At 68.6% G+C, this 20,911-nt stretch overlaps 1 protein-coding gene across 1 annotated transcript in view; it reads right to left on the bottom strand.

Moving 5' to 3' along the window:
• Nucleotides 1–654: 654 nt before the first annotated feature.
• Nucleotides 655–20,911, bottom strand: part of ADCY1 (adenylate cyclase 1) — a gene marked incomplete at its 5' end in the record, with an annotated part of 35,482 nt that continues 15,225 nt past the window's right edge. Inside the window, 15 exon segments of the mRNA XM_079786489.1 lie at nucleotides 655–1,225; nucleotides 2,180–2,304; nucleotides 2,895–3,009; nucleotides 4,187–4,285; nucleotides 4,800–4,946; nucleotides 5,649–5,765; nucleotides 10,096–10,219; nucleotides 10,527–10,792; nucleotides 12,384–12,473; nucleotides 13,508–13,592; nucleotides 14,912–15,009; nucleotides 15,658–15,852; nucleotides 17,709–17,864; nucleotides 18,972–19,113; nucleotides 19,770–19,928. Coding sequence (XP_079642615.1) covers nucleotides 893–1,225; nucleotides 2,180–2,304; nucleotides 2,895–3,009; nucleotides 4,187–4,285; nucleotides 4,800–4,946; nucleotides 5,649–5,765; nucleotides 10,096–10,219; nucleotides 10,527–10,792; nucleotides 12,384–12,473; nucleotides 13,508–13,592; nucleotides 14,912–15,009; nucleotides 15,658–15,852; nucleotides 17,709–17,864; nucleotides 18,972–19,113; nucleotides 19,770–19,928 — 2,251 coding nt within the window. The 3' untranslated portion in view covers nucleotides 655–892.

The raw sequence follows: 20,911 nt of genomic DNA, 5'->3' as shown, positions 1-20,911 counted from the left end.
GGCCTGTCCCCCATCGGCTCTGGCCCGACACAGCGGGACCCCGGGAGGGCGGCCCATCACGCTCCCTGCGGAGGCCGGCCCGGCCCGCATCCCCGCGCCCACGCCTGGGGCCACGGTCACGCCTCCCGGGTAGGAGGCCACGGCGGACGCCCAGACCCACCTGCCGTCACCGTCCTGCCTCCGCAGCCGGGACCCCGGGATCCACCACCGTAAACTCCAGACACGCGCCCGGCCGGTTCTGCCAGAGAAGCACTCCCGTCCGGGAAGCTGCTCACGGTGCGGGCCTCGCGGGTCTTCGCGGCGAGCGCAGCCTCCACCGCCGCCCGGGAAGCAGGACCGCACGGACCGCGGCCAGAGCCCCGGCAGGGCAGGGCGCCGGCTTCGGGCCGCAGGGGAGGCACACGCAGGACGTGGCTGCAGGCCAGGCCCCGGCTCTCACCGACGGCGACGCTCAAGAAAGCCAGCAGCCGCCCCTCCGGCCGGTGGTGGGGCCAGCCCCTCGGTTCTCCTCAAACCTCCGTCCAGGGCCCGGCGGCTCTGGGCCCGGCCCTGCCCTCACTCAGGGCCTGTGGCAAGGCCGGGGCCACCCGCCTCCTGCAGGCCCACTCCAACCAGTCAGCCGCCCGGCCCGCCTGCCCGCCTGCCGCTGGCGGGTCCCAAAGGTCTGAACAGCCAGCTGCCCGGCCGACCGGCACAGGTCACAGCTGCCACGCGGCCTCGGTCCGTGCGGGCGGGGTTCGCCCCCAGTCACTGCCCAGCTGCCTTGTTCCGGCCTGGACGGCGCACCTTCCCAGCCGATGGTCCAGCCCTGCTCTGCCGGCCGGGCTGCTCCCGCCGGAGTGACCGAGTGACCGAGTGACCGAGGCCCCGAGCCTTCTGCCCGGTGCCCCCGCTAAGCCTCCTTCCCGGCCGCTCCGGGGGGCAGGTGTGGGCCGGGGGGCCGGGGGGCGAGCCCCAAGCCCTGCGGAGCCCCCAGCCCGGCCCCGACGGCGAGGCCGGCCATGGACGCCGGGGGGCGGCCCACGGCCAGGCTGGTCTGGTGGCCGGCTCGCCTGTAGGGACACATTTTCCGCTCCGAGTTCAGGGTCCTGGTTTGCAAGTTTCCGTCGGTCCTGCCTTCCAGGAAGTAGGTCAGCATCTCGCCCTTGCCCTTGACGCTGACCTTGCCCCGGCACAGGAAGTGGTAGCCGCCGGGCCGCAGCAGCCGCTGCACCTCCTCCGTCACCTGCAGGGAGGGGGTAGGTGACCTCAGGCGGCCCAGGACCCTGCGCCCCCACGGCCACGCGGCCGCTCCCTGGGAGGACAGAGGGCGAGCAGGCACTGGAGGCCCAGGCACCAGGGTGTGAGCCCGGGACAGCATGGCGGGCTCCCGGCCGGGGATTCTCGGCCAGTGACCGGGTCTCTGGGTCTCTGGGTCGGGGGACGGGCAGGAGCCAGCTCAGCGGGAGGGGGGAGGGCAGAGCCCAGCGGAAGCGACACCGAGCTGCCCCGTCGCCCGTCACGGGCCAGAACCCTCAGGCCGGAGTGCAAATCGACATCCAGGGACCCTGGTGCCCCGAGGGCCAGGCGTGGGGTCGCCAGGCGTGGGGTCGCCGGCGCAGGGGGAGCTGGGCCGACCCCCCGGAAACAGGACGTGACTCAGTGCCTGAACCTCAGACTCCCAGCCGGCATTTCGCCGAAAGAACTCCCGCCGCAAAGTCAGAAAAACGGTAAAAACAAGGAAGCTCTTCATCATCGAGTTCGTAAACTGCGAGGACGGGATTGTCTGGTGTCTCCTTCCTTCACGCTGGAGGGTCCCCCGCCCCCAACCCCGCCCCAGGGTGCCCCACCCCTGGCATCTGCTGTGCACCCAGAGCCAGGCTCCCGCGTCCCTGGGCACGTCGGTCCCGCCAGCCCAGCCCACACGCGTCCCCCCTCGCTGGACAGTAAGTCCCTCTCCATAGGGGTCCCGTCAGCCCACCAGGTCCTGTTGTGGCTCCTAAGACACAGCAACTCGGCCGGCCTGCGTGCCGGGAGCAGGCCCGGTGAGGAAGGTGACACCCTATTCCTGAACTTCCCGGGGCCGCTGGTCAGGGCGCCCTGGTGCCGGCCGGCCCTGCCTCCTGGCCTCCTGACCTCCTGACCCCCTGGCCGGCAGGAGGGGGGGCGTCGGGAGCTCGGGGACATGGCCGGCACTGACCTGGATCCGGCCCGGGACCCCCGTGCTGTCCATCCGACTGGCCACGTTGACCGTGTTGCCCCAGATGTCGTACTGCGGGCGGCGGGCCCCAATCACTCCGGCCACCACGGGCCCCACGTTGATGCCTGGAAGACAACGACCACGGGGCTCGCGGGGACGCTTCCCGGGACGGCGCCGCCCCTTCTGGAGGGCAGGTTCCCGGGGTCTCCTGGCACAGCGCCCCTCCGTAAAGCCGGACCCCGAGGACGGCGCCCCTGCGGGATCCCGCCACAGGGAGGCCGCCTCGCCTGGGGTCCCTGTGCCCCCCAGAGCTCCCCTCCCAGAAAGAACAGGGCTCCTGGCCCGGCCGGTGTGGCTCAGTGGATGGAGCCTCGGCCTGCGGACTGAAGGGTCCTGAGTCCGATTCCAGTCAAGGGCACACCCCCGGGTGGCGGGCTCGATCCCCAGTGGGGGGCGTGCAGGAGGCAGCCGATCAATGATGCTCTCTTATCATTGATGTTTCTCTCTCTCTCCCTCTCCCTTCCTCTCTGGAATCAATAAAAATGTATTTAAAGAAAAAAATAAAAGAACAGGGCTCCTGGACGGGACCCCGCGGCTGTTCACAGCCTCTCAGGACGCCCCGCGTGGGGGTGGGCTCCTTCGCTCCAGGGCGGGGCCCGGCTGCCCCGAGGAGGCCGCCGCCAGCACTGGGCGGGTGCAGGGCTGGGCCACCTACCCACACGCAGCACGAAGTCGTTGTAGGACTGGTAGTTGATCTCGTCCAAGACGTGGAACATCTCGAGGGCGAAGTCGGCCAGCGTGCCCAGGTGGGAGGAGACGCACCGCTTAGCCTGCACGAGGGCGGACACGGCGTCTCGTTTGGGGGGAACAAGGGTGGAGGGGCTGGGGCACCCCGCAGGCCAGCTGCCGGGGGCGGGGACCAGCCTGTAGCCCCGGTGGGATCGGGGACCCACATCCACAAGGCAGCCCTCCGAGCGGGGCCGTCCCGTGGCCCTGGGGATGGCTCGTCTTCACCGGGGATTTTCGGCACCTACAGCCCCTGGGGGTGCTCAGCACCCCGCCTCGCAGGTAGGGGCCTGAGATGGAGGCGCTGCGCTCAGCGTGGGTCCGCCCGCACCGACGGCCGGCCACAACAGGCGTCCCTCTCCGCCTGGCTAGCCTCCCGTTTTCCCCCGGGTCTGCGTCTCTGCTAAGGGACTCCCTCATCGTCACCGCTGACCCGCTCTCTCCGTCGGGTGATTTCTGACGTCTGCTTTGTCTGAAACTGAGGCCGCTGCTTGCGTTTTTTTATCACTGCCTTTTATTTTTAGTGTATCTCTGTGTGCCCTGATAGTTTTTTTCACCTGTGTTTCTTGTGGAACACCTAGTTGGTCTTTCGTATCAGCCACTCTGTCAGTCTGTCTTTCACTTGGTGTGTTTACCCCTCACATTTAAAGGGATTCCTGGGCCCTGGCCGGTGTGGCTCAGTGGATAGAGCGTCGGCCCATGGACAGAAGGGTCCTGGGTTCGATTCTGGTCAAGGGCACGTACCTCGGTTGCAGGCTCCATCCCTGGCCCTGGTCGGGGTATGCGGATTGGAAGGCAGCCAATCGATGTGTTTCTCTCACATCAATGTTTCTCTCTGTCTCTCTCTCTAAAAATCAATGGGGAAATATCCTCGGGGGAGGGTTAACAAAAAACAGATAATAAAGGGGTTACTGGTGTAGTTGGACTAGCATCTGCCACATTTTCTTACTTCTTCCTCTTTTTCTGCCTTTTTTGGGGGTCGGCGGGGGGGGGGGGGGGTGGCAACCTGTGGGCCTCGTTCTCAGCTCCACCCTGGGGAAGGGGACACGCGGACGAGCCCGGGGCCGACCTCGGCAGGAGGCTGTGTCCGGAGGGAGCCGGTCACTGACAGGCCCGCGGGCTCGGCCCCGATCCGGTGGGTGTGGAGGGCAGACCGAGGCCCGGCGTGGGGAGCCGCGGGGGCCCCGGGGCAGTGGGGTGGGGCTCCCTGGACGCACCCACCTTGGCCCCGGCCGTGGGCGCCAGCCCCCCCGCCGCCATGTAGGTGCTCCCGATGGTCTTGATCTTCTCCAGGTCCTTGTAGAAGTCCTTGTCCATGAGCTTTGTCCGAAACACAGAACTGTTACACGTCACCCCACGCTGTAGACACGTCAGCGTGCCGATCGCCCGCCGGAGCCACCGCTGAGCGCTGAGCGCGTCCGGGGAGCACCGGGCACCAGGCCAGGTCGGGCTGAGCCGAGACCCGCCTGCGGGCCACAGAGGCCCTGGAAGGAGGAGCGGGGCCACGGAATGTGCCTCAGCTCAGCTTCCGGGGCGGGCAGGGCCACGGGGCGGGCAGGGCCACGGGGATGGGGGGCCGGGACTGCTGGCCGGAGGCGGCCGCTCCCAACCTGCAGGCGAGGCCCAGCCCGAGCCCGGCGCTCACCAGACACGACGGACGCAGCACCAGCCTCACGGCCACTGCCCACCGGCGCCTGCTCCCTGCCCCGCCTGGACCCACGGGGACAGACCCTGCGCCTGCCACCCGGTCCCTCGGGAGACACATCCCGCCGGGAACGGGAAGACGCCCCGCGCCCGCCCCGACGCCAGCCCGGCCGCCGCCTGGCGCCCTCACCTCGTCGAAGTCGGCGATGATCTCGTTGAGCAGCCGCAGGCACTCCACCCCCATGTTGTTGCCGTCCAGCTCGATGTAGAAGTCGTTGAAGTTGGGGATGGACGCGAACATGACGCCCACCTGGGCGTACGACTGGTAGTACAGGTCCTGGGGGCAGGGCCGGGTCAGCGGGGCGGGGGGACCCCGCTGTGGAAGGGGCTTGAGGGGGCCGGTCCCCATCGGTCAGCTCACAGCCAGGGGGCGAGGGGGGCCCGCAGGACGGAGGAGCCTGGGAGCCCCTGCGGCCGGGGGCCAGGCTGGCCTGGGGCTTGTGCGGGAGCTGACAGCTGGCCGGCCCTCCGCTCTGGGGTCGGCCCAGCACGCGGCTCCCACGGCCGCAGGAAGTCGTGACCTGCCCAGGCGGCGCTCACACGGGGTGCGGAGGCCCTGTCCCTCCTCACGGGCACCGGGCAGCGTGCTCGCTCCCGGAACCGAAGGGGCGGCACTTCCGGGCGCCTCGTCCCCCCAGGAGCCTCCAGGTAGCCAAGACCCTCCCTGCCCTTGGGGCGGGCAGAGGGGACCCCAACCTCCCTTGGGGCGGGCAGAGGGGACCCTGACCTCGGTGAGACTCTGAGAGGACAGGAAGTGGGGGGGCCACTGGGTGGGACCCCGGCTGGGACTGGGCCCCCCCCACACCAGCCCGTTGGCCCCAGGCCTCAGGCCTCAGGGCTCAGGGCTCAGGGCTCAGGCCTCAGGGCTCAGGCCTCAGGGCTCAGGCCTCAGGCCCCAGGGCTCAGGGCTCAGGCCTCAGGCCTCAGGGCTCAGGCCTCAGGCCTCAGGCCTCAGGGCTCAGGGCTCAGGGCCGCTCACCATGTTGCGGGGGTTGGAGAGCAGGAAGTGCTGTGCCACGTGGGCCGGCAGCAGGTTGAAGAGGATCCTCCTGTTGTCCAGCTTCACCCGCTCCATGTCGTCCCGCTCCTCCTCGGCCTGTGGGGCGTCAGGCCTCAGCGCCCAGCGCCCGGCTCCCACCTCTTCCCGCCGGGCCCCCCCCCCCCATGGCGTCAGGCCTGGAGTGTCCCCCACAGGAGCCCCAGCCCCCCTGAAGTCTCCTCCTTCGAGGTTCCCTCTGCCCGGCCACCTGCCCTGGCTGAGCCCCCCTCTCTCCACGGCGGCGGCCCCACAGTCTCATCCACGCCGACCACCACCCGCCTCGCCTTAACCACACCCGTGCGCCGCCCGCGCTGCCCCGTTACTGAGGCCCCAAACACGCCTCTTCCCGTCCCCAGGCTCCTGGGGGAGCCGCCCTGACCCGCCGAGCCGTCAGGACAGACCGGGAGGGCTTTGCCGGTTCCGGGCAGGACCCTGTCCACGGCACGAGCCCCTCAGGTCACACCGACCCGTTTCCCCGGGAACCTCGCCGCCTCCCCCGGCCACTGAGACAGCCGAGGCCGTGGGACCGGACGGGGCGGACCCGGCGCCAGCGCAGCCGAGGGGCCTGGAGAGGTCTGACCGGGGGCGCAGCCGAGCCCCAGCCGGTGGCCCTGAGCTCGGCGGCCTCCCTCGGCCACGCGAGGGCTCCACGGCGCCGCTGGCCACGCGACCGCAGCCAGTGGTGAGCTCCGCCCCGGGCACGGGAGCCGCCGGGATCCGTGGGTCACTCGCCCCGGCTTCCCGTGGGGCTCTGCCAGGCACATTGCCGAGAGCAGCTCGGCCGGGCACATCCCGTGTGCGGCGTCCTCGGGGCACGTGCCCGTGGATGTGGTCACGTCACAGCCGGCGCCTCAGGGGCCGTGGCTGGAGGCACCTGCCAGGCAACGGTCCCGCCTCCTCTTCACCCCCCCCCCTCCCCCGGGAGCAACACGCCGTCTCCAAGGCCGTTCCTGCGTGTCGAGGGGCCGGAGGGGCACATGCCGCCCAGTGAGCCGGGCGCGTCCCCTCCGTGGCGGCCCCTCCGTGGTGGTCCCCTCCATGGCATCCCCTCCGTGGCAGCCCCTCCGTGGCAGTCCCTCCGTGACGGCCCCTCCGTGGCATCCCCTCCGTGGCAGCCCCTCTGTGGTGGTTCCCTCCGTGGCAGCCCCTCCGTGGCGGCCCCTCCGTGGTGGTGTCAGAGCCGTCGGTTTCAGTGGCACGCGGCCACGGTGCATGGAGTGATTCTGCAGCTGAAAGCGAGACGGGCGATTCCCCGAGGCCTGGGGCGGCCTCAGGCTCAGTGCCTCTGCCCCGGGCACGGCGAGGCCGGGTGAGGGCCCGCAGCCCCGCGCCTGCTGGGTGTTTTCTGGGAAAACAGCGTGTGAGGTCCCAGGAGCCGTGAGCTGTCAGCAGCTGACAACACGGTCCCCTCCTCTCCTAAACGCAGGCGGACAGGACGCTGGTGAGGAGAGGAGCCAGAGCCATGAGATCCAGCTCAGCCAGGGGCCTGCGCCGGGCGGGGCCTCCAGGTGGAGAGAAGGAACCAGACAGGGAACCCGTCCTGACACGGGAACGACTAACCACCCCCCGTCCACACGTGGGCGCTGACACACGGAAGGTGACTGGGAGGAGGAGCTGGACAGGGAGGAAGGACGCTTTTAAAATAACATTTCCTGTGTTTATTCATGGCACAGCGTTTGCTCTCTCCAAAAGACAACCCTTAACACCGACAATAGTTAATGAAAACGCGGCCGCGGAAGGTGCACTAACGTTTCTTAATCTTGCGTCATCGCTGATGAGCAGCTGGGTTCTCGTCCAGTTTGTTTCTACTTATTTCCGAGCGATCGGATCTGCTGTCGTCCTACATCGTCTCCTTCTTAACGCACCCGCACCTGCAGGCGTCGCTGCCGACATGTGGTGCGTGTCCGTCTTCGCAGCGAGGAGCGGGAGGAGCCGCCCCGTCGCCCCCACCCGCGGTTCCTCGGCCAGGGTTCCGGCGCCCCACAGTCCACACCACCCGAACCCAAGGCATGGAAAACTCCACAAACACAGTTCACCCGTTGTAAATCGGCCCGTGAGCCCGGCCGGCGTGGCTCGGTGGTTGAACGTCAACCTGTGAACCAGGAGGTCAGGGTTCGATTCCCGGTCAGGGCACAGGCCCGGGTTGCAGGCTCGATCCCCAGTGTGGGGCGTGCAGGAGGCAGCCGATCCGTGATTCTCCCTCATCACGGATGTTTCTCTCTCTCTCCCTTCCTCTCCCTGTAAAATCGACTTTAAAAGTCGTGTGCTGCCGAAACCGGTTTGGCTCAGTGGATAGAGCGTCGGTCTGCGGACTGAAGGGTCCCAGGTTCGATTCTGGTCAAGGGCATGTACCTTGGTTGCGAGCACATCCCCGGTAGGGGGTGTGCAGGAGGCAGCTGGTCGATGTTTCTCTCTCATCGATGTTTCTGGCTTTCTATCCCTCTCCCTTCCTCTCTGTAAAGAAATCAATAAAATATATTTAAAAAAAAAAAAAAAAAAAGTCGTGCGCTGTCCTGAGGAGCATGAGGGAGTCTCTCGCCCCGCTCTGTCCACGCGGCTGTGACGCGTCCGTCTGCCGGCGTCTCCACGCCGTGGGCGCTCCCACCCGTGGTGACTCAGGAGCCGTCCCGGCGTCAGGCCGGCCGTCCTGTCCCCCAATCCTCCTCCTGGGCGCCCGGGCAGCGATGCCGGCACTCAGATGCGCTCCGAGTGGGAAACTCCTCCGGCGAGAAGGCGAGGGCGGGCGGCTGCGCCCGTGGTGTGACCTCCCGCGGCCCGGCCCGCTGCTGCTGTGAGGAGGCGGTCGAGAAGGCACCCCCGGCTCCAGCAGGGCCTCCGCACCAGCTCCGGGCAGAGAAGTTGGTGGTTTTATTTTCATCGGAGCCGTCGCTGCTCCAGGGCTCTCCACTGAGTCCGAGAGGAAGACACACGGACCGAGAGCGTTCCCACGGCCCAGGCGGCGGCGGCGGCGAGCAAAGCTGGGCTCTGCGTGGTTCGGACGCCGGCTGGGCTCCCTGAGTGTCAACCGGCTCCTTGCCTGGCCCCTGGGCGGAGGCTGGAGGGCGCCGACGGCCGCACAACACTTAACCGTCCGGAAGTGTCCTCGCTCCGCTGGGTCACGGGAAGTGAGGGCGCTCTCCCACGTGTCCTCGGAACACGGCGCCCGTCCCTGGGAGCCCCCGGACACGAGGGGCCTGCGGCACGAACCCCTGGGGAGCCCGCCTCTCGGGGGGCGAGGGGCGTCACTGGTGGGGACCCAAGACGGGTGGCCAACGCCTGTTTGACGGCATTTAAAGGGGCAGCAACCCCAGGAGAAGCCCTTGCAGCCCAGACGACAGAAGCGCCTGCCCTGGGGGCCCCCAGCCGGAGCCCCGTCCCGCTCTGCAAGTCTGGGCACCAGCCAGCGCCCGGGGCCCACGTGCCGGGCCGGGCGGGTCGCCCCGCCTCACCCCGCCTCACCCCATCGGCTCTTCTTGCTCCGGGCAGCTCTTCAGGACCCAGAGGGGCTGGGGGCGGAGCGACGCGTCTCGGGGGCAGCAGCTGGGTCCCCCTGGAGAGCGGCCAGGCCGGACCGGACCACGCGGGCAGCACGCCCGCCCCGGAGGCCGCTCCCTCACCTGCGGGCTTTCGAACCGCCGCGGCCAGGTCTGTGCAGGGCCAGGTGTGTGCTGGCGCCTGCTCCCACCCCGAGGACCCACCCATGGGTCCCCTCGCCACCTGCTTCCTGTCGGCACAGCCAGTGGGAGCCAGCGGGAGCGGGAGCGGGGGGAGCCAGCTGGGTCCCCCCTGGCATGGCCACCGAGGCTGGCCGGTCCTGTGGCCGAGGCTGTGAATTCCGTCGGGTGGCCGCCCTGTCCCGGGCCCTGGGATCTGCCCCGGCTCCCCGTCGGCAGTGGGAACGGGGCCGTGCTGTCCCGACAGCCCACCCGGCATCCCTGCCCCACAGGCCCCCGCCGGCCCCGAGCCCCGCATCCAGGTGAGGGGTGAGCAAGGGCGGGGCCGAGGCCCTTGGCGTCCGCGGTCTCCCCACAGGCCTGGCTCGGGCCCGGCCTCACACGGGGTGGGCGTGCTGAGAACAGCCGGACTCAGCGTACAGGTCGACGAACACACGAACCGGCAAACCCGCAGGGACAGGAAGTAGACCAGCGGCGGCCGGAATGCCTTCGGGGACGGGGAACTCACTCCGCACCAACCACTGACCTCTGACCCTCAGACAGGGTTCCTGGAGCGTCCCTCCCGCCCGCTGTGCTGCCTGCCCTCAGCCCGGCCCCGCCTCACACTGGACTGTGGCCGCCCTCCCCCCGGCCAGCGTCCAGCCAGGACCGCCCGCCTGACGCCCGCTCCCCAGGGGCTCCCCCCCCCAGGGGAGCAGAAAGGCCCATCTTGCCTGCGAGGACCAGAGGTAGTCCAGCCGCAGCTTGACGTCCACCTGCCGGGCGTGCAGGGCCAGCGTGCAGGAGAAGAGCAGGATGGCCAGGATGGGCTCGAAGCTGCGCCCGGAGGCGGCGCTCCTGGGCGGGAGGAGGAGGAAACCCCGTCAGTGCCCGGACTTTGGCATCGAACGCGAGCCGTGCCCACAGAGCGCCCCTCAGACTCAACGCCCACGGCGGCACACACCCCCCCCCCCAGCCCCCGCCAGGCTGAGCACGTATCCCTGGAGCTGACCCAGGCTGACCCGCGTGTCCCCGGACCGAGGCCTTCCCAAACCCGGGGGCGGGGGGGGGGGGGTGCCTGGAGAAGCACCGACCGGCAAGCAGAGCCGCAGCCGCGAGCACAGACGTCACGCCGCCCGCTGTCCGGCAGGAGAGGCACACCTACCCCACGGCCCTGGTGTAGCCGCTGAGCTCCAGGACCAGGATGTGGGACGCGCTGAGCACGCACAGCAGGACCACTTTGGGCAAGGACGAGACCCGCAGGAAGAGGGCGAGCGGGAGGGCGCCCACCAGGCCGCAGAGCAGGGCCTGGGGCGCGGACTCGCAGGGCGGGGCGGGCAGCACGGCTTCCGGGCCACCGGGCGGCAGCACCACCAGGGACCCGTTGGGACCGTTGGGACCGGAGCTCCAGGCCCAGGGCAGGCAGCCCACCTGGAGGGTACGGAGGGCACGGAGGGCGGGGCTCACTCACCTCACGGAGCTGCCCCTCAGCCCCAGCTCTGCCCCTTCACTGCTCTCCACTCCCTAGCCCAGAGCCTCCAGCTTCCCCCCCCCCGCCTCCGCCTGTCCCCCCACCTCCGCCTGTCCCCCCCCCCGCCTCCGCCTGTCCCCCCGCCTGTCCCCCCGCCTCCGCCTGTCCCCCTGCCCCCACCTGTTCCCCCCGCCTCCGCCTGTCCCCCCCCCGCCTGTCCCCCGCCTCCGCCTGTCCCCCCACCTGTTCCCCCCACTTACGCCTGTTCCTCCCCCGCCTGTCCCCCCCCGCCTGTCCCCCCCCGCCTGTCCCCCCCCGCCTGTCCCCCCACCTCCGCCTGTCCCCCCCCCGCCTGTCCCACCTCCGCCTGCCCCCCCCGCCTGTCCCCCCCCGCCTGTCCCCCCGCCTCCGCCTGTCCCCCCCCCGCCTGTCCCACCTCCGCCTGCCCCCCCGCCTGTCCCCCCCCGCCTGTCCCCCCGCCTCCGCCTGTCCCCCCCCGCCTGTCCCACCTCCGCCTGCCCCCCCCGCCTGTCCCCCCCCGCCTGTCCCCCCACCTCCGCCTGTCCCCCCCCCCGCCTGTCCCACCTCCGCCTGCCCCCCCCGCCTGTCCCCCCCCGCCTGTCCCCCCCTGCCTGTCCCCCCGCCTCCGCCTGTCCCCCCCCGCCTGTCCCACCTCCGCCTGCCCCCCCCGCCTGTCCCCCCCGCCTGTCCCCCCCCGCCTGTCCCCCCACCTCCGCCTGTCCCCCCCCGCCTGTCCCACCTCCGCCTGCCCCCCCCGCCTGTCCCCCCGCCTCTGCCTGTCCCCCCCGCCTGTCCCACCTCCGCCTGCCCCCCCGCCTGTCCCCCCCGCCTGTCCCCCCACCTCCGCCTGTCCCCCCCGCCTGTCCCACCTCCGCCTGCCCCCCCCGCCTGTCCCCCCCCGCCTGTCCCCCCACCTCCGCCTGTCCCCCCCCGCCTGTCCCACCTCCGCCTGCCCCCCCCGCCTGTCCCCCCCGCCTGTCCCACCTCCGCCTGCCCCCCCCGCCTGTCCCCCCCCGCCTGTCCCCCCACCTCCGCCTATCCCCCCCCCGCCTGTCCCCCCGCCTCCGCCTGTCCCCCCCCACCTGTCCCACCTCCGCCTGCCCCCCCCGCCTGTCCCCCCACCTCCGCCTGTCCCCCCCCGCCTGTCCCCCCGCCTCCGCCTGTCCCCCCGCCTCCGCCTGTCCCCCCCGCCTGTTCCTCCCCCCGCCTGTTCCTCCCCCCGCCTGTTCCTCCCCACCTCCGCCTGTTCCCCCCCCCACCTGTCCCCCCCGGCCTGTTCCCCCCCACCTCCGCCTGTTCTCTCCCGCCCCCGCCTGTTCCCCCCCAGCCCCCACCTGTTCCTCTGTCACTACGAAGGGCAGGTCTCGCTTTACCAGGAGGAGACTGCATTTATTCTGCTGGGCGGTCTCCCCCCGTTGCCTGGGCACCCCCCGGCCTGTCTGGCCCCTCACAGCGCCCTCCTCTCCGGTCTGGCCCCTGGGGCTCTCCACAGGCCTCCCCTCCCCGCCCGCCCGCAGCGCTGGCCCTCACCACGCAGCCTTGGGCCACGGCGTAGACCAGGACCACGATGAAGGTGCACAGGGCGGTGCGGATCCGGACGGTCAGGCAGCCCGGGAAGCACTGCACGGGGGGCTCGGGTCAGATCGTCTCCTGTTCCCGGGGGCTCGCCCTCCGCAGTGGCCTCCGCAGTGGCCTCCGCAGTGACCTCCGCAGTGACCTCCGCAGTGACCTCCGCAGTGGCCTCCGCAGTGGCCTCCGCAGTGACCTCCGCAGTGGCCTCCGCAGTGGCCTCCGCAGTGGCCTCCGCAGTGACCTCCGCAGTGGCCTCCGCAGTGACCTCCGCAGTGGCCTCCGCAGTGACCTCCGCAGTGACCTCCGCAGTGACCTCCGCAGTGGCCTCCGCAGTGACCTCCGCAGTGACCTCCGCAGTGGCCTCCGCAGTGGCCTCCATGGTGATCCCCGCCCGGGGGGTCCCGCCCACTCCTCATCACACACACACACACACACACACACACACGCCTCGTGGTGTTTCCTTATTTAATCTCCCAGGGGGAAATTTGCTGGAAAACCTGGTGTCTTTCCATTAAAAGGAGCAGCTCCCTCCCCAACACTGTGACTGGCACTAAAATCGGAGAACAGCGTGCCCTCACGTTTCCGTAACGCTGACCCTCCTGGCGCACAAACGGTGAGAATTCCCCTTTACGGGGTCTTCGTGCTCAAGTTCTACCGTTTCCTTCAGACAGGTTTTGTATAATTTTTGTTAAGTTAAACATTTTATCTTAAATCTTTTTCTTAAAACATTTTATCTTTAAAATTTTTCATTCCTTTTTCAACATTCAACAATTTTATGGATAAAAGTCAGAGTTCTTGCCTGTCCAGGTATGCACGCACATACCTGAACCAGGTGAGGCACAGGGACAGGACACGTGCATGCACATACGTGGACCAGGTGAGGCACAGGGACAGGACACGTGCACGCACATACGTGGACCAGGTGAGGCACAGGGACAGGACACGTGCACGCACATACGTGGACCAGGTGAGGCACAGGGACAGGACACGTGCACGCACATACGTGGACCAGGTGAGGCACAGGGACAGGACACGTGCACGCACATACGTGGACCAGGTGAGGCACAGGGGCAGACATGTACCTGGACCCGGGTGATGTGCAGATACAGGACACAGGCCACCAGGAAGCAGATGCAGAACACCAGCAGGAGCAGGACAGCCACACTCCTAGGACGGGCGCGTGGTCACGGGCTGGCCGGGCGAGGTGTGCCCCAGAGGTGCCCGGGCGTCTGCCCTCAGCCCCACCTGTCCCCCAGCCCCCAGAGCAGCAGCCGTCTCTGGCTCCCACCAGGGAGGGTCCTGAGGACCCCCAACCGCTCCCCAGAGTCTCAGTCCTGAGAGTCTGCAGAGGACGGGGGGAGGGGGGGGGGCCTCCGTCTGGGACCCGCGTGAGCCCCGGGGCCGTCCAGGTGTGCCCGTGGCGGGTGCTCTCTGAAACCTCAGAGGACTCCACGCGGACGTCTAACGGGAGGCGCTGCGTGGGAAGGAGAGGGGCGGTTTCCTGGTCTTCTCGCTCTGAGGCCCTCGGACGTGTTACTAACACCCTTTCCCCTTTCCCCGCCCTGTTCTGGTTTCTCCTTCGAAGCTGAGGCAATGGGGGCGGGGACACTGAGACACTGGCGTCTCAGTTACAAGTGGAGCGTTACCCTGAGCGTGAGCGCCCACCCGGCGTGGAGCGTTACCCTGAGCGAGAGCGCCCACCCGGCGTGGAGCGTTACCCCCTGAGCATGAGTGCCCACCCGGCGTGGAGCGTTACCCTGAGCGTGAGGGGCCCACCTGGCGTGGAGCGTTACCCTGAGCGTGAGCGCCCACCTGGCGTGGAGCGTTACCCCTGAGCGTGAGGGGCCCACCCGGCGTGGAGCGTTACCCCTGAGCGTGAGCGCCCACCTGGCGTGGAGCGTTACCCCTGAGCGTGAGGGGCCCACCCGGCGTGGAGCGTTACCCTGAGCGTGAGCGCCCACCTGGCGTGAGCGCCCACCCGGCGTGGAGCGTTACCCTGAGCGTGAGCGCCCACCCGGCGTGGAGCGTTACCCCTGAGCGTGAGCGCCCACCCGGCGTGGAGCGTTACCCTGAGCGTGAGCGCCCACCCGGCGTGGAGCGTTACCCCTGAGCGTGAGCGCCCACCCGGCGTGGAGCGTTACCCTGAGCGTGAGCGCCCACCTGGCGTGGAGCGTTACCCTGAGCGTGAGGGGCCCACCTGGCGTGGAGCGTTACCCTGAGCGTGAGCGCCCACCCGGCGTGGAGCGTTACCCCTGAGCGTGAGGGGCCACCCGGTGTGGAGCGTTACCCCCTGAGCGTGAGCGCCCACCTGGCGTGGAGCATTACCCTGAGCGTGAGGGGCCCACCTGGCGTGGAGCCGGGGCAAACCTGGGCGGTGGGCGAGGGAGTGTGTGTGGCGTGTCCGTCCCCAGACACGGGCAGGAAGAACGTAAAGAGAAAGGAACCCCCGCCCTCACCCCCCCACGCCCACGTGGAGCCGCACTCACTGGGGGATGATCAGAAGGTAGACAAGGCCGAACAGGGCGGCCAGGATGAGGGCGAGCACCACGGCGCTGGTGAAGGACTCGTCCGGGAGCTGGTGGTACTGCGGACAGAGCCCCGTCAGGCCGCTGCCCGGCACGCAGGAGCCCCAGGGACGTCCGGCCACGGCAGCGCCCACAACAGCACTGCCCCGGCCAGCGTGGGTCAGAGGTCAGAGCACCGGCCGGAGCACCAAAGGGTCTTGGGTTCGATTCCCATCAAGGGCACACGCCTGGGTTGCAGGTTCAATCCCCGGCCCCGTTCGGGGCACATGCAGGAGGCTGATGTATCTCTCTCTCTCTCTCTCTCTCTCTCTCTCTCTCTCTCCGCCCCCCCTCTTCCCTCCCACCCTAGTTTCCACTCTCTAAAAAAAAAAAAATCCATGGCGCCAGGCTGGTGTGATTCAGTGGTTGAGCATTGACCTATGAACCAGGAGGTCAGGGTTCGATTCCTGGTCAGGGCACATGCCTGGGTTGTGGGCTCCATCCCCAAAGGCGGCGTGTAGGAGGCAGCCGATCCATGACTCTCTCTCATCTTTGATGTTTCTCTCTCTCTATCCCTCTCCCTTCCTTTCTCTGAAACCAATAAAAATATGTATTTTTTAAATCAATGGGGAAGGATTTAAAAGAAAAGGGAAAAAGGAACAGCATCCCACCCACGGGGCCCGGGAGGGGGGGTGTGCACGTGGCGGCCGCCCCGAGCCGGCACCCACCTTCCGCTCACGCTCCACCTGCTTGTACTTGAGGGTGAGCAGGTGCAGGTCCGCCAGCTCCAGCTCAGTCTGCCGCGCCTCCAGGAGGCGGCCGATGTACCTGTTGACGCGGCTGCCGGGCGTGGCGTAGACGACGTTGGTCGAGAACGACAGGCGGTTTCTGACCTTTTCCGAGGCCGTTCGCAAGGCCCTGCGCTGCGGGCAGCGGGAGAGAGGGCCGTCGTCCGATCGCCACGCACAGAAGGAAGGCCTCACGCCCCACCTGCCCCCGTGCACGGCGTCTGGGAGACGGGGACCTGAGCGGGACCGCGGCTCCATCACCCGCCGGCCGGGACACCCCAGGCGTTCCTGTCATCGGTGACGGGGTCAGTGGGGTTACACAGTAACTACGGGGCGGCCCGGGAGGGGGGTTCCAGGACCCCTGAGCGCCATGGGGACAGTGCCCAGTACAGGGCAATGACACAGCTGGTTCTTTGAAAACATCAATAAAACCGACACATCTCCAGCAAGAGTGGCAGAGAAAGACGCTAACAACTCCAGGAGGGAACTGTCCTCTAACCCCTGGACCTTGAACGGGAATCGGGCGACATGAGCAGGGCGCATTCATCAACCCCACACCCTACAGCCTGGGCACCCCACAGGGCGCATCCCATCGCCCTGGAGTTACAGACATGGGGGTCATCATTTCAAATTCCCCAAAAAATAACGTCCAGGCCCGATGGCTTCACTGGAGAATCCCACCGAACGTCGGAGGGAGAATGAACCCCAACTCGACACAATCTCTTCCAGGAAACAGAAGAGGAGGGAGCTCTTCCCGGTTCACTGTGTAACGTGCACATTAACCAGACGGACAGCACGAAAAAGGCCCCTGAGGGCCGTATCTCTCATCAAAACAGATGCAACAAAGACCTGAGCACAACATGAACAGACAATTCAGCCCCCTCTAACTAAAGCGCACCTCACGCCCACTCCTAACCACAGGGAGGCAAGGCTGGGAACATTCTACGTCAACGGGTCCAGCCGCCAACAGGCTGACGAAGAAACTCCCAGTCACATCGCTGAGCGGAGGTGACGGGATTCAGAACCACAAGCCGAGCAGCGGGCGGTGGGGAAGGCTGGCCTCCTGACCCCCGACCGCAGAGCACTTAGGGAACCTCCAGATCCAGTTCCCACGGACACGGGCTCGCGGCCAAAACCACAACAGAGCCGCGGCCACAAGCGGCCCAGTGAGAGCCCAGGCCTTCCTTCTCTGAGAAGCCTGCAAACCTCTGGGGATCGATGCCTCTTAAAGGCACAGAACCAAGAGGCGGAGGCGGGCGTGAAGGCCGGACACAGTCTCAGGAGGCAGCAGGCGGGTCCCCGGTGGCAGACCCAGGTCACCCCGACGGAGGAAGCGAGCGTGCTCTGGGGGCATGGGCGTCGGTGCCACGCAGGGGCTGCGGGGCGGGGACGGGTGATGTGGGGGACACGCAAGGCTGCTCACCCGGCTGCCAGGACACAGCCCCCCGGCCCCGAGGACGGGGGTCCCTGGAGGGGCTGGGGTCTCGGGCCAGAGTCACAGACATGACGCCCGTGTGGTTAGCATGGACACAGGACTCCCCAAGCACCCCAACTTAGCTCCAGGCTCTCTCCCAGGACCCTGCCCCCAACGCCAGCAGAGACCAGAAGAGCCGGACCCACACACCGAGGGCACAGCCAGAGACGTGCCCTCCTCCCCCCAGGGAAGGGGTGACCGGGACAGGCTCGAGGGCAGGGACAGGAGGCCTGAGACTCTGGGCCGAGCGAGACCCCGACAGGCGCATGTCTGAGGGCAGATTCCGACGGCAGCGGGGACCTTCCACGTGGATTTACCGATAAACAGGTGGAATGCCAGGTTGCAAAAAACAGTGCAGGCTAAACAAACAGTTCTGCAGGAAAGCAAGCCGGGCGAGCTCGGGCGGCGCCAAGACCGAGCCGGCGACCGAGACCGAGCCGGCGACCGAGACCGAGCCGGCGACCGAGACCGAGTTGGTGACCGAGACCGAGCCGGCGACTGCGCTGCGGGCAGCTACCTTGTCGTCGTCCTCGCAGGTCATGACGTTGGAGAAGGGGATCTCGGCCTTGAACATCTTGCGGCACTGCATGAGCTGCACCAGCAGGTAGCACACCGTCTTGAACTTCATCCTCTTCGCCGGCTTGATGTCCGAGAGGATCAGCCCCGGGAAGATCTGCGGACAGCGGCGGGGAAGCGTGTGAGCCGCCGCCCGACCCTCGGCCCTGCGTGGCTGTTGCAGAACAGGGCGTCTGCTCCAGGCCTGCTGCGCACGGGGCCTCGGGGACACGCAGGGTCCAGCCGGCAATGGGGCTCCAAGCACGCTCCCGATGGCACCCACTGCCTCTGACCACGGGTGCCGGAGTCGCCGAGGGGGGCAGCATCCACGCAGGGCACTGGGGCCCACTCACCCCCTCAGAACTCCTCACAGGCCTCCCTCCTCAGCCCAGCACCCCTCACCTGAGCCCCATACCCCTCACCTGAGCCCAGCACCCCTCACCTGAGCCCCAACCCCTCACCTGAGCCCAGCACCCCTCACCTGAGCCCCAACCCCTCACCTGAGCCCAGCATCCCTCACCTGAGCCCCATACCCCTCACCTGAGCCCCATACCCCTCACCTGAGCCCCATACCCCTCACCTGAGCCCAGCACCCCTCACCTGAGCCCCAACCCCTCACCTGAGCCCCAACCCCTCACCTGAGCCCAGCACCCCTCACCTGAGCCCCAACCCCTCACCTGAGCCCAGCACCCCTCACCTGAGCCCCATACCCCTCACCTGAGCCCCATACCCCTCACCTGAGCCCCATACCCTTCACCTGAGCCCCATACCCCCCACCTGAGCCCCATACCCTTCACCTGAGCCCCATACCCCCCACCTGAGCCCCATACCCCTCACCTGAGCCCAGCATCCCTCACCTGAGCCCCATACCCCTCACCTGAGCCCTGGGCCTGACCTGGTCGCCCTGCATCCTGTCCACATCGCCTCGAGTGCCACATAGGCTGGCCACAGTCCTGCTGTGTGCACTCGCCCTCAGTCGGCAGTGCCCCATCCCTGACCCCTGAGGGTGTCTCTAACCTGTTTTGTACAAGAGGCAGTGAAGGCCCCAGAGGGGGCCCCCAGGACCCAGGGCTCAGAGATGATCAGAGTGCTTGCCCCCCCCCCCCGACACACACACACACACACACACACGCCAAGGCCAGCCCCGGACCGGACGTGGGGGACGCCCCAGGGTGCCTGGAGCTGCAGGCCCGCAGAGGCAGCGGGGAGGAGAGGTCTGGCCCACCTTGCGCCGGTGCGAGGGCACGATGAAGAAGGTCTCGATGTTGTGAGCTCTCAGGAAGCTGTTCCTCTCCTGCCCGTGGCCCGGCTCCACCTCGTAGTCGCCGTTCAGACACTCCAGCGTGGCCTTGGTGATGTGCACCTTCCTGCGGGAGGAGCCCGCAGCTCAGAGGCCCAGCGCGGCCTCCAGGCCCAGCTCGCCAGGTCCGCGTGGGAGCTGGCGTGGGCGCCGGGCATCGCCCTCGGCCCCCTGGACACACAGTCCTCCCTGCAGCCCCCGCTGCGAGGACGGGGCCCCCACCCCGTGCTCAGGGGGATTTTGTGGGTGTCAGCCTTGGCTTTGTGGGTCTGAAGCCTGAGGGGAAGCAGGCGACTGTCATCAGAGCGTGTGCAGTGAGGGGCCCGGAGGCACGTCCTGGGGGGATCTAAACCCGGCTCCGAGCCCAGCGAGCCCAGCGCCTCCTCCGGGAAGGACGGAAGCGAACCGGCACCAGAATCAGCACCAGGGACAGCGCCGCCCGGAGCCTCCCCATTGGGGCTCCGCTCAGAGTCCCCGCCCACCTCCTAGACTCCGCCCACGCCGCCCGGAGCCTCCTCATTGGGGCTCCGCTCAGAGTCCCCGCCCACCTCCTAGACTCCGCCCACGCCGCCCGGAGCCTCCTCATTGGGGCACCGCTCAGAGTCCCCGCCCACCTCCTAGACTCCGCCCACGCCGCCCGGCGGCCCCGCCCACGTGGACTGTTGGCTGCGGGGCCAGGTCCCGGTCTCCGCCCGCGCCCCTCCCGCCTCGGGCCGCACGTACCCGGGGAGGCCCGCGGTCTCCATGACGTTGGCCAGGGTCACGTCGTTGGACCACACGTCGTACTGCCACTTGCGCAGGCCCAGGACGCCGCAGAGGACGCGGCCGGTGTGCAGCCCCACGCGCATGTTCAGGTTCACCTCGGTGGCCTCGGCCACGGACCTGCCGCACAGACACCGGCCTCGTGCTGCCGAGCCGTCTGCTCCCTCGAGGCCGCGACACCGGGTCCAGGCCTTTGTGTCCGATGCCGCCGAGCCCGGTGCCTGGGCCGGCAGGAGCGTGGGGCCACCTGACCTCGTCACCCAGCCCCCACGCTGTGGCCCAGGGAGGCCCCCCAGCTCCCAGCCACGGGCCTGTCCCAGGGCGCGCGCGCGCGCGCGCACAACACACACACACACACACACACACACACACACACCGCCCACCCGGGCGGCCCAGAAGGGGATGATGCTGCCCTGTGCCCTGGGGCCGGGTCAGGGGACCTCCTGCTGCCAGAGCCAGCGCGACCTCCATGGGACCTCGGCCTGGAGCTCTGAGCCGCCAGGGTTTGACCCCACACTTTGAGACTCGGGGGAGGGGCCAGCAGAACGACCTGCAGGGGCCGGACCCTCCATAAGACGCCCCAACTACGGGGGCTTTTCAGGAGTGAGTCGTGGCTCTGTCCCCTGGCGGTAAAAACAACAAAACGTGTGGACGCCGAGATCGGCCCACCAACCCAGGTGCCCCCTCCCGGCGGGTGACGGACCAGCCCATCCTGGCAGAGGGACTGGGACAGCGTGAGACCCTGAGGCCTGGGAGCCGGGAGACCACGCACGGAGGTGGGGACGGCGTCGCCCTGGCCTGAACAGGGACAGGCCCTCCCCCAGAGTCAGTTCATAACCCACAGGCGTCCGACCAGCAGAACAGGGACGGGAGGGAAGGACAGGACACCAGGAGGGCCCAGAACCCACGTGAGAGGCAGGGCGTCAGCGAGGGGCTCCCGGCTCCAGGAGGCAGTCTAACCCGGGCTCCAAGCCCAGCCCCGCCCCAGGGAAGGAAAGGAGTCGGCACCTGGAACAGCGCCGCGCCTGGCCTCCCGGAACCGACCGAGGCCTGACCTCCTCATCCCTCTCGATGCGGCGAGGACCAGGCAAGGCTGGCCAAGA

Source organism: Cnephaeus nilssonii (genome assembly GCF_951640355.1).
Source record: "Cnephaeus nilssonii genome assembly, chromosome: 12".
Taxonomy (NCBI): Eukaryota; Metazoa; Chordata; class Mammalia; order Chiroptera; family Vespertilionidae; genus Cnephaeus; species Cnephaeus nilssonii.
This window is presented reverse-complemented; position numbering and strand designations above follow the sequence as displayed.